Here is a 12,823-nt window from a genome sequence, read left to right as displayed (position 1 = left end):
AAAAAGTGACTTGCAGAAATGTATATGCTAATCATCAGAAATAATACCTATCTTACTTAAATTTCTCTTCTGCTCTTAAGGACATTTATTTAAAAGTATGAACTGGCCAATTTGTGTGTCCAAGATATTTTAAGCTGGTAAATTAAGGTGCCTAATAAGAGTGACAGAGTGTTGAACTGACTATTCCAACACTCGAGAACACCACAGTGAAGAATGCTGCTCTGTACCTAGTCCCCAAGCAAACCAGGATTTGGAATTTGCCATCCTTCCCGATGTTCCTTGGTGCAGTACTGATCGCATTTACATAGTGACAGAATGTTTTGCAGGATGATCTCTGAAGCAAGACGTCCTCTTCGTTGTCCCCAAACTGGTCAGTGGTTTCAAAGTAAGCAACAGCTTTCTCTGTGGAAAGAAAGTAAAACCATGCAATGATTAATACGAAACACTTTTAAAATTGAAGCCACCTCAGCACCCTACAATTATGCAAAGAAAGCTATTTAAAAAAAAAAGTCAGCATGTGCCCAAAGCTACCTCATGGTTACTATACATCCTATCTAAATAAAGTATGGTAGTCTCAGAAACCGCTGCGTGGTGACAGTTGGCAAATGTGGTCACTGTGTTCTGTAACAAATTAGCATCATGAATTAGTTTAGAGACATTTTTGTGGTGCTAATCACTAAAGAGTTTAATTATTCCCATTTTATAAACGTGATTAGCTACTAGTTATGGATTTCCTGGGTGAGATCTTCCCTCAGGCTAAGAGTCTTAACTTATTTATTCCCTTAAAATATATTCCTGAGACCCAAGGGCAGAGCGGTGTGGACAAATAATCAATCACCTGTATAACATCCACTGAGTAAGACTAGTCTCTAGTCAGTATCGCTTTCCATCAGATTGTAGTTGAAAGCCATTTCCCAACACTTCATTTACTAGGTTTGTATCTTAGGAAAATTCTTTGGCAAATTTCACCTTTCCTTATCAAAATATTTCAGTGAATTACTGTTTATGAAAATGCAGTTCTAATAGGTGGCATGCGAGCTACCCCTACAAATACACCTCTACCTCGATAGAACGCTGTTCTTGGGAGCCAAAAATCTTATGTTATAAGTGAAACTGTTATATTGAACTAGCTTTGATCCGCCGGAGTGCGCAGCCCCACCTCACTGGAGCACTCCTTTATGGCGTTATATCCAAATTCATGTTATACCAGGTGGTGTTATATCGAGGTAGCAGTGTATGTCTATATCAATAAGTCTCAATCTGAGAAGCAAAACCCTCTATCATTTCATGTCTTGGCTGTCTGAGAAAAGGCTGTCAAACATGTAGCAGTTCTTGTGAAGTGGACAAATTTGGATTTGAGGGAAGCCAAGTTTAATTTGGATCAGAATCTGAACCCATTTCCAAAAGTGGTTCCAAAGCTTGTTTCTAGTCACATGCTGCGGTTGTATATTTCCTCCTTGTCACCTCCTTCCTAAAACCATTTCTTCTCATCTTTTGCTGTCTCAGAAGACGTAGCTCTGGAATTATTGTATGTAAATTCTTCCTTGTTTTTCCCAGCAAGCCTTCCCCACACCCCCCTTTTGCTGTTGCTGTATACAATCATCCTCCTTGCTGTGGGGCTCAGACTTGTGTTCTTGGGTCATCTTTGACTTTTTCCTTTCTCCTCATATATCCAGACCAGGGCCGGCTCCAGACCCCAGCGCGCCAAGCAGGCGCGTGGGGCGGCATTGTTGGGGCAGGGAGGCATTTGGTTCCGGCGGACCTTCCGCAGTCATGCCTGCGGGAGGTCCACCGGAGCCCGGAATGAGCGGACCTGCCGGAGGCATGACTGCGGAGGGTCCCCTCTTCCGGTGGCTCCGCTTGAGCTCCCGCAGGCATGACTGCGGTGGGCGCGCTGGTCCCCCGGCTCGGACGGAGCTCCCGCAGGCATGCCTGCGGATGCTCCACCGGAGCCGCGAACCAGCGCACCCGCCGCAGACGTTTCTGCCCCGGCCGCGGGACCGGGGAAGGGCGGCGCACTGCGCCGCCCTGCTTGGGGCGCCGTAATTTATAGAGCCGCCCCTGATCCAGACTATTATGAAGTCTTGCTACTGCTTCTTTTGCCACATATGGGAAAAAAAAACAACCTTTCCTTCCTTTTGCTTTGTGACAATTTTATCCTCCCCTCCCTTGGTTACTAAAAGTGGCTCCTGTACTGCCTTCCCATTTGCCACATAGTGTCCCTCTCCACTGAGTAAGGAAAGCAGCCACTAAAACCTTCATCCTTTCCTGAGCAGACCAGATCACTCCCCTCCCTCAAACCCCTTCACTGGCTCACTCCTGCCCACTATATCAAATTTAAAAATTTCCCATCCCCACCCCTCCACACCCCATTCACTAGAAACTGACAAAAGACACTGGCCTCATTCACACTATTTCCTTCTTCAACTCCTATCACTGGGATTTCATTTATGCTGCCCCTCTGCTTGGGTAACCTCCCAAACTGTGCTAGCCATTCCCCTCTAATGCCTCCTAATACCCTTCTTCTACAAGCGTAAATACATTATTAATCCACATCAGTTAAAGACCCTCCCCAGTCCATCCCAATGTTACATATGTGTTGGTGACAAAGGAAAAAACAAAACAAAACGGTTACTATCCCAAGTTAACACATCACCAGGGTTTTCCAGTTCACATAATCTCATCTGTGCCTGTCTTAAATTGAGAGCTGCTGCCGGGAGTGTATTTTTTACAATACAGAGCACAATTGCACTTAAACAACACTCACACAGGGTTAGATCAGGAGATTAAGTTTGTTCTGTAGAAACTGAATGGAGCCCACGCTTATTAAAATCCTGAGGTATGCACACTAGTGGCCATTTCCCTCTAACCCTTTCTCCCCTCTCACCCCAACATAACATCAGTTTACCTATGAAATCCCAGATGAATACGTTCTTGTGGAAAATCCGAGCTGATTTGAATCCATGGTGGAAGACCTGCTCCAGTGCTGCAACCAGGCCATTTTCACCACATAGCAGAATGGTAAGACTGCCTCTCTATGGAACAAAAAGATACAGTTCTTAAGTACAAGCTTCAAAGCCCAGGTGTAACACTTGTTACTGGTACACTGATCCCTGTTTTCCAGGTTATAAAAAGGTTTACATATTATTTTCTCTTCTAATTACAGTATATTTAATGATAGAGAGTACCTCTTTCTCTGGCTTGTGAAAATGTTTCACAATATTGTTCACAGCTTCCCCAATTCCTTCTTGGATCTGCCCTGCATTAGGTTCTGTAAATTAATGGAAAGCACAGTCGTTGAATACGAGAACATTAAGACAATGCACGTTAATCAAATTCACACACTACCAGACTTGGTTCAAACATTCTATCTTTAATACAGGAAGAGTGCATGGAGTTATTTGCATTAAGCAAATCTACAAATCTGTTATAAATGACCGGGGAACAACATCAAAACTAACCAAATTAAATTGCCAGACAAACTGCACAGGCCAAGGACTTTCCTTTATAAGTAATTTATTTCGACTAATGAAGCTCTGTCCATCACATATGCATCCAGAACTCTTTTATTGCTAAGAGTTTTTCACAGATTTTAGGCAAGAAGGGACCAATTAGAATCATCTAGACTGACCTCCTGCATAACACGGGCCAAAGAATTTCACCCAGTAATTCCTGCACCAAGTCCACAACTTCTTGCTGAACTAGAGCATATATTTAAATCTAGATTGGATGCTTTTTTTTTTTTTTTTTATAAAGACTTCAAGGTGACAGAATCCACAGCATCCCTTGATATGTCAATCCAATGGTCAGTTACCCTAATTTAACAAAAAGAAAAAAAAAAGAAAAAAGTGCCCTATATATGGTCTGAATTTGTCTAGCTCCGGTTTTCAGCCATTGGATCTTGCTAGATTAGAGCTCTCTACTATCAGAAATCTTCCCATGTAGGTATTTATAGGATGTCATTGAGTAATTTATTAACATTTGTTCTGATAAGCTAAATAGGTAGAGCTTCTTTAATCTCTCACTTTAACACACTGAATCATTCTCAGAGCTTTCCCCCCCACCAAACACTTGCCAATTTTTCAACATAATACAAGTCAGTGTTTGTTTAAAATACTGATGGCCTTCCACATGTCCAAAGTAATGCCTCATGTGACTTGAAAGGCAATTGAATCACTGAGCTTTGCAGTCCCCACCCTTCAGGAAATGCTCCAAACACGTGCACAGACATGGAACCACACTCATGGAAAGTGGCACTGGATTCGTGTTGCTCTCTTTAGATTATGTTTTGCCCGGAGAGAAACAGACACTGGTAACTGAAATAAAACACTTAGTACTTAGCACTTTACAATAAGCTTCAAAATTTTGTGCTCTGAGTGAGGTTTTATCCACATTTGACAGATGGGGAAATTCAGGTAGATTAAGTCATTTGCCCAAAGTCACAGAGCAAATTAGAAGCAGAGTCAGGGTTAGAAACCATTGTTCCTTCAGATTGGACCTAGCTTTTACAGGTTACAATCCTGTTAAAGATGCTACTGGGCTAAAATAAAGTAATGTATTTCCCAGTAATCACTACCCCCATGTTATAGCTGTGAGCACTGGAAACGGCAGGGGCTTACTTGTATTTTTTCCTGTAAGGGAGGTGATACTCAATCTGCGAGCTGTAGTTGGGGATTTCTGTTGAGGGGGGGTACGGCACTGCTTCCCAAGATCTTCATCTGACGTTGAAGTTATCAATTCTCCAATAAGAATTCTCTCCAGACTGCCATCATCAACTCCCTTCCCCAGCCAACGTCCACATGGGAACCTGTGGTACCACCCAACAGAAGAGTTTCAACTAGCTGAACATTTTAACTTGAATTCAAAGTTAAGGGACATAACTATTTCAGGGCTCCTCTATGGCCCACCTAAACATTGTTATCCAGTGGAAAATAATCTCCAGAGTCAAACTTCCATTTAAAAAACCAAACCCCTCTACTTCAAAGAAACGGAAAAAAATTCTGTCTTGGAAAAAGAGAGAGACCTCTCTGTTGATTGTGCAACAAGCCATCCCTTTTATCAGAGCAGTGCTAACCATCCATATTTCTTGACAGCAAAAAGTAATTAAGACACAGCAATGTTAACTTTAACTCCATTAAAAACAAAGAAAAACCATCTACATTTGTCAAATCAAAAGGAAATAACCTTCAAGCCTGTATGAAAGCACTAGACAGTAGAAGACAGAAGTGTGTTATATAAAAGTATTTGATAGGGCTCTTTTAGGTTTCTACATATTGTGACAAAGTTCTTCCTCTACCTTGGTGGGTCCTGTGCTTATTTAGCAGATTTGCTCACCTCAGTGATCTTCCCCACAGTCCGGGTCAACTTCTCCTGTGCCTGATCAGGAATTGGGAGGTTTGGGGAGAACCCGGGCCCACCCTCTACTCCAGGTTCCAGCCCAGGGCCCTGTGGATTGCAGCTGTCTATAGTGCCTCCTGTAACAGCTGCATGACAGCTACAACTTCCTGGGCTACTTCCCCATGGCCTCCTCCAAACACCTTCTTTATCCTCACCACAGGAACTTCCTCCTGGTGTCAGATAACGCTTGTACTCCTCAGTCCTCCAGCAGCACACCCTCTCACTCTCAGCTCCTTGTGCCTCTTGCTCCCAGCTCCTCACACGCACTTCCTCTCCTCTGGCTCCTCCTCGCCTGACTGGAGTGAGCTCCTTTTTAAACCCAGGTGCCCTGATTAGCCTGCCTTAATTGGCTGCAGGTGTTCTAATCAGCCTATCTGCCTTAATTGGTTCTAGCAGGTTCCTGATTACTCTAGTGCATCCCCTGCTCTGGTCTCTCAGGGAACAGAAAACTCTTTCTCCAGTGGCCAGAAGACCTCCCTTCTGCTACTCTGCTGTAGAGGGTAGGAGGGAGAGGGCGGCTGCTGTTGCTGCTGGGCCCTCGCAGCTGCTGCTGTTGCTGCTGCTCCGGCTGCTCCCCTGGCTGGGCTAGACACCACCACCCACCCCCTTTCTCTGCTACCTGCTTGTTGGCTGGCTAGTAGATTTCCCCCCCACCACCCAGTTGCTGCTGTTACTCCACCTACAGCCCCTTGGGGGGGGGGGCTGCTGGCCTGCTCCCCGGAGGAGGGGAGTGAGGGACCCCAGCTCCAGCCCTTGTTGCTGCGGGCTCCACCACCGCCATCTTCTGAGTGGGGTCCCTCCTGCCTGGCCACCAGACCACCGCCTGGAGCTGCTGGAGCCCCGAGGAGGAGGAGGAGGAGAGGACCGTCTGCTGCTGGAGGACCTCATGGTGACTCTGAAGACCACCGTGGAGGGGGCACTACAGGACTGAGTATTTTTTGAACTGTGCTCTTGTGGTGGGGGTTTGGACTGTGTCTGTTGGGACACCGGGGGTGTGACATGGAGCCTGCCCCCGGTCCATCCGTGTCCCCCTTCGCCCCCACCACCATCGTTGCCCCCTCCACCAACCCCGCTGGCTGTTTTCCTTCTGCTTCGGCCTCCTGCCTCTGGGACTGAGCTGCTCACCTGCCTTGCCACGCCCACTTCCACCATTTGGGCCTGCAGCAGCAGCCAGCTACAATTGACTTTTTGCTCAAGTGCCCGTGGGCGCACCCCCCCCCACCCCTTGGTCTGGCCCCCTCTCCTTTGCCACTTTTGTCTGCCCCACCCATTTCCCATGTGGCCCTGATTGTCCTGCCCCAGCCCTGCAGCTACCCCGTGGTCCCTCTGCCCCGCTCCTAGCTCAACTTCCCCCCCACCCTGTGCTTCCCCAGCCCTGATTAGCCTCTCCCCTCGTGCGCCCATGCCCCCTTCCATGCGCTTGTGCTCTTCCCCCGTTTGAGTTTGCCCTTGTTCACTGCACCCCCCCTATGTTGTTAGCCCCCCTGATCCCCTAGTGCAACTAGAGGAGCCGGAATTCCCCTCTGGGTCGGAGACCTGCCACCCTCCCGCCCCTGGGTCCTCGATTGCTCCCCACGCCCCTTTAGCCTTCCCTTTCTGGCACCCTCCTCCCCTGCTTGCAGCCTAGCGGGGAGGGGTGGTCGCCTCCTTTCCCTCCCCTCCCCTCCCCTCGCTGTTTGTCCCCCTCCCCGCTCTCGTTATGGCAGGGGACGCGGCGGGGGAGACCCCTCGCGATGCTCCCTCCGCCCCTCCTCCAGACACCCCCATGTCCATTCCCCAAGCCTCTACCTCGACCGCCGCTGCCGGTCTATCTGTCACCGCCCCCGCTGGGGCACCTGCAGCGGCGAGTACTGGGGAGACGTCCGCTGCTGCCACATCCCTCGCCCCTTTCGATTGGGGGGGAGCCCCCCCAGCCGGTGGGAAAGGTCGGGGTGGGAAGAAGGGTAAGGGCCCCGCTAAAAAGACCAAGCCCTCCATGGCGGGGCCTCCCCCCGCTGCCATGGCCCCACTACCGGCCGCAGCATCCCTCCCCGCTGTTCCCTCTACCAGCTCCGCGGGTGTCCCTCCCCCAGCCCCCAGGGCGTATGCCCAGGTGACGGCGGCCCCCCCGCCTGCCGATGCTCCTCCGACCGCCGCTTCCACTTCCATCTATAGCGGCCGGGGCCCCTTCCCCACCTTGACCAGGAAGCACGGCGTCCGTTGCCTCCTGGTGTCCACCTCGCCCCACGTGGAGATCTACATGCGGGCGTTGGCGAGGGTGGTGGGGCCCACGGCCATCGTGGCAGCCTCCAAGATGTACGGGAAGGTAGTCTTCTTCCTGGCGTCGGAGGCTGCCGCCCAAGAGGCGGTAGAGACGGGTCTGGCGGTGGGGGGCGTGTTCGTGCCCCTTGAGCCCTTGGAAGACCTGGGGGTCCGCTTGATCCTGACCTCCGTCCCTCCCTTCCTGCCCAATGCCGCCCTGCTGCCCGCCCTTTCTGCCCTGGGGCGTCCTATTTCTGTCATCAGCCCTCTCCCGTTGGGCTGCAAGGACCCCGCCCTCCGTCATGTCCTCTCGTTCCGCCGGCAAGTGCAGCTTCAACTGCCGCTGGCGGCACGTGACGGAGAGGCGCTCGAGGGGTCCTTTGTGGTCCCCTACCAGGGAGCCCGCTACCGGGTGCATTACTCATCGGGGGAGGCCCGATGCTACCTCTGCCGGGCGATGGGGCACGTCCGGAGGGACTGCCCCTTGGCCCGGCACGGAGGAGCGTCCGGGACCCCCGAGCCCCGGCAAGGCGCCGACCCTGTCACCGCCAGTGCCCCTGGCTGCCCGGCATCTGAAGCTGCCCCTCCTCCTTCTCAGTCCACCGCTGTGGAAGAGGGTGCGGCGGAGATAACGCCGGGCGTGGGAGAGGGCCCGCCCCAGAGAGACTCCTCCCTCGTTCCTGTTGCCCCTCCGTTGCTTCCCCGACTCTCTGAGCCATTGCCCTTGCCCCCAGACCCAACCCCTGTTAGCCAGCCCCCGGATGATGCCATGGAGGGCTGGTCCTTAGTGCAGGGGAAGCGGGGCAAGCGGAAGGCTCAGGCCCCATCACATCCTTCGGATTTGGAGACCCCCCGGAAGAGCAGGAAAGGGGTCTCTGATGACGAGCCTTCCGCCTTGCCCCCTGACGACGCCCGTTTTGTGGTACCGGCTGGGCACGACGTGGCAGCACCGGACGGTGACGCTGCCCCTCCTCCGGGGTCCCTTCCCGAGGGAGCCCCCAAGGGAGCCCCTCTTACTCCCTTGCCATCCGAAGCCCCCGCGAGCACTGAGGTGGGCGTCGCTTCGGGTGTTGGCGGGGAGGGCCCCGGGGTGGCGGACGGCGATCTCCCCTCCATCTATGAGGAGATCGAGGCCCTGGGTCTGACCCCAGTTACGCAGGGGGAGGACGACCCTTTGCTAGCGGGCCTCGATCTGAGCAACCTCACCTCGGTCCCCCTGTCCCCGGGTTCCCTTCCCCTGACTGCTGCTCTGCTCCCGCCTCCGAGGGTCCCCTGGGGTCCTCCATCAGCCCGTCTGCAGGTGGCACCTCACTGACGGCCGCCGAGCCCATTGAGGTGACGGCCGGTGCCCCGCTACCCGGACCCGATTCCCAGGGGGTGTCCCTCTTGGGTGTGGGCCAACCGACCCCTGGCCCCACCCTTGTCCCCTCCACCTCCCGTGATGCCATTGCCGCCCCTGGGGATACTCCCCAGGGCGCGGCCTTAGTTGGTTTTCCCTGCCCTGACCCATCAGGGGCTGCTGTTCTCCTTCCGCCGCCCCCTGTTGAACTGGGGAGCGGGGCGGACCGCGTGACGTCGGCCCATCAGACGCCACGTCGAGGGTCTGCCCCCTGCCTGCCCGCCTCAGTGGGCCATGGGGCTGTGATGGGGGCCCCGCTGGGGGACAGTCATCGATCCGTTACCCCGCCCCCCCCATGTGCTGAGGGAGGAGCTGCGGGAGTTCCTTGAGGACGTCCGTGGCTCCCGTAACAAAGTCCATCTTGCGCTCCAGCGGTGGGGGGGATTTCCACCTGATCCTCCGGGCCGCAAAGGCCCTCATGGGGGAGGGTAAGGGGACCGGGAAACAGGCCACCGCGGCCTACCGGCGGGTCTGCTTCTTCCGTGACTCTCTGCACACCTATGGGTTTGGTCACGGATTGCTGCGCGGCCCGACGGAGGCCGTGGGCGTGTCTGCCGGCGAGGATCCCCCCCAGCACTCCTCATGGCGCCGATCATCTTTGCCACTTTGAATGCCCGGGGCTGTAGGATGGGTCTCCGCAGGAGCCAGGTGCTCTCCTTCCTTCGGGACGGGGGGTACTCTGTGGTTTTCCTGCAGGAGACCCATACGGATCCGGCCGCTGAAGCTAGCTGGCGGCTGGAGTGGGGGGACAGGGTCTACTTTAGCCACCTCTCAGTTCGCTCGGCAGGAGTGGCGACCCTGTTCTCCCCCGACCTACGGCCCGAGGTGCTGGGGGTCGCCGAGGCTGTGCCGGGCCGCCTGCTGCACCTCCGGGTCCGCATGGAGGGGCTTGTGGTTAATCTCGTCAACGTCTACGCCCCGACATCGGGCCTGGAGAGGTTGCGTTTTTATCAGCAGGCGTCCGCCTTCCTCGGCTCTCTGGATCCTCGTGAGTGCCTGGTCCTGGGCGGGGACTTTAACACCACCCTCGAGGAACGGGACCGCTCGGGGACCGAGCAGTGCCCGGCCGCCGTGGACGTCCTCCAGGAGATCGTCGAACGGCACTTCCTGGTGGACGTCTGGCGCGACCACCACCCGGATGACGTCTCGACGTTCACCTTCGTCCGGGTGGAGGCCCATCGGTCGCGCCACTCCCGGCTGGACCGCATTTACCTGTCACGTTTCCACCTTTCACGAGCCCACTCCTCCAGCGTTCGGCCGGCCCCCTTTTCGGATCACCACCTTGCCACCGTGACGGCCTCTCTCTGCGCCGAGAGGCCGGGGCCGGCCTATTGGCATTTTAATAATAGTTTGCTGGAGGATGCAGGCTTCGTGGCGTCCTTCCGGGAGTTCTGGCTGGCCTGGCGAGGGCAGAGGCGCGCCTTTCCTTTGGTGCGGCGATGGTGGGACCTGGGGAAGGTGCGCGCCCGGCTCTTCTGCCGCAACTACACCCGGGGCGCCAGCCGACGGAGGGATGTGGCGATAGAGCGGTTGGAACGGGAGGTTTTGAAGTTGGAGAGGCGTCTGGCCGCCAGCCCCGAGGATCCATCCCTCTGCGGAGCGTGCCGGGAGAAGCGGGAGGAGCTCCGGGCCCTCGAGGATCATCGAGCCCGGGGTGCCTTTGTTCGATCCCGCATCCGCCTCCTTCGGGAGATGGATCGCGGCTCCCGCTTCTTCTACGCCCTGGAGAAAAGGAGGGGGGCCAAAAAGCACGTCACCTGCCTCCTGGCGGAGGATGGCACCCCCCTCACGGATCCGGCGGAGATATGCGGGAGGGCCAGGGCCTTCTACGCGGCTCTTTTCTCCCCGGATCCGACCGATCCTGACGCTTGCAGAGTGCTCTGGGACGGACTCCCGACGGTCAGCGCGGGCGACCGGGACCGGCTAGAGCTGCCTCTCACTCTGGCCGAGTTCTCGGAAGCCCTCCGTCGCGTACCCACCAATAAATCTCCGGGCATGGACGGGCTGACCGTGGAGTTCTACCGCGTGTTCTGGGACGTCCTCGGCCCAGACCTAGTCACCGTCTGGGCCGAGTCTTTGCGGGGCGGGGTCCTCCCTCTCTCGTGCAGGCGAGCCGTGCTCGCCTTATTGCCGAAGAGGGGGGACCTCCGCGATTTACGGAATTGGCGTCCCATCTCGCTCCTCAGCACGGACTACAAAATCGTTGCAAAGGCCATCTCGATGCGGCTAGGGTCCGTGCTGGCGGACGTGGTCCACCCAGACCAGACCTACACCGTCCCGGGCCGCACGATCTTTGATAATCTGTACCTGGTCCGGGACCTTCTGGAATTAGGGTGTAGGGATGGTCTGTCGTTCGCCCTCCTGTCCCTGGATCAGGAGAAGGCGTTCGACAGGGTGGATCACGGGTATCTCCTGGGCACTCTGCAAGCGTTAGGCTTCGGACCCCAGTTTGTGGGTTTTCTCCAGGTGCTGTACACTTCCGCGGAGTGTCTGGTCAGGCTCAACTGGACCCTGACCGAGCCGGTCAGCTTCGGGCGAGGAGTACGGCAGGGGTGTCCCCTCTCGGGTCAGCTGTACGCTCTGGCGATCGAGCCCTTCCTCTGTCTCCTCCGTCGGAGGTTGACGGGGTTGGTGCTCCGGGAGCCGGAGCTGCGGCTGGTCCTGTCGGCGTACGCCGACGATGTGCTCCTCGTGGTCCAGGACCCGGGCGACTTGGCGCGGGTGGAGGCTTGCCAGACCATTTATTCGGCGGCCTCCTCCGCCCGGGTCAACTTGGTCAAGAGCTCTGGCCTGGTGGTAGGGGACGGGTGGCAGGCGAGCTCCCTCCCACCCGCGCTTCAGGCCATCCAGTGGAGCGCGGGTCCGCTGCTCTATCTCGGCGTTTACCTTTCTGCCACGCATCCGTCTCCGCCGGAGAACTGGCATGGTTTAGAGGGCGGGGTGAGGGCGCGGCTCCGGAAATGGACAGGACTACTCCGGTGCCTCTCTCTCCGGGGGAGGGCGCTGGTGCTGAATCAATTAGTCCTGTCCATGCTCTGGTACCGGCTCAACACCCTGGTCCCGGCCCCGGATTTCCTGGCCAACCTCCGGACGGCGGTTCTGGAGTTCTTCTGGCCAGGAACGCACTGGGTCTCTGCAGGGGTCCTCCACCTGCCCCTGGAGGAGGGGGGGCAGGGCCTGAAGTGCCTGCGCACTCAGGTCCACGTCTTCCGCCTCCAGGCCCTGCAGAGGCTCCTGTACGGTGTGGGTAGTCCGGCGTGGAGCGTATTGGCACACACCTTCCTCCGCCGCTTCCGAGGGCTCCGATACGACCGGCAGCTCTTTTCTCTCCATCCGAGAGGCCTTCCGCGAGACCTCTCTGGGCTGCCAGTCTTCTACCAAGACCTCCTCCGGACCTGGAAGCTCTTTTCAACGACCAGGTCCGTGGCGGCCACCGTGGGGGTTGATCTCCTCGCGGAGCCCCAGCTCCGTGTGCAGGTGGCGGAGTCCCCCGCAGTGCGCCAGAGGCTGGTCTTGGCAGGGGTCACCAGGGTCGGAGACCTCCTGGACTACGACCGGGGAGACTGGCTGGATCCCCTGACGCTCGCTCAGCGCATGGGGCTCTCCAGCCCTCGTACCCCCCGGCGCGTACTTCAGGAGGTGAAGGCCGCTTTACTGCCCGCTGCCCAGGTTTACCTCGACCGGGTCCTGCGAGAGAGCACGCCCCGCCCACCTTCCACCCCGGGCCCTGTGGATCTTTTTATCGGGCCCCTGCCCCGTGGACCCAATCACCCCCCTCACCCTTTC

The 12,823-nt window shown here is 55.8% G+C and overlaps 1 protein-coding gene across 3 annotated transcripts in view; it reads right to left on the bottom strand.

Annotated features, from left to right (window-relative positions):
* DENND5B (DENN domain containing 5B) overlaps positions 1–12,823 on the bottom strand; it is a 181,022-nt gene that overhangs the window by 5,265 nt on the left and 162,934 nt on the right. For all 3 annotated transcript variants that reach the window (XM_044990556.1, XM_044990563.1, XM_044990566.1), the window contains 4 exons: positions 4,620–4,807; positions 3,189–3,271; positions 2,909–3,035; positions 228–402 (listed from right to left, as the gene is read on the bottom strand). In XM_044990556.1, the coding sequence (XP_044846491.1) occupies positions 228–402; positions 2,909–3,035; positions 3,189–3,271; positions 4,620–4,807 (573 nt within the window). The remainder of the gene's footprint in view (positions 1–227; positions 403–2,908; positions 3,036–3,188; positions 3,272–4,619; positions 4,808–12,823) is intronic.

The sequence above is a fragment of the Mauremys mutica genome, chromosome 1 (assembly GCF_020497125.1).
Source record: "Mauremys mutica isolate MM-2020 ecotype Southern chromosome 1, ASM2049712v1, whole genome shotgun sequence".
In the NCBI taxonomy this organism is placed as follows: Eukaryota; Metazoa; Chordata; order Testudines; family Geoemydidae; genus Mauremys; species Mauremys mutica.
Note: the sequence above shows the minus strand (reverse complement) of the source record. Positions and strands in the feature narration are given on the sequence as shown.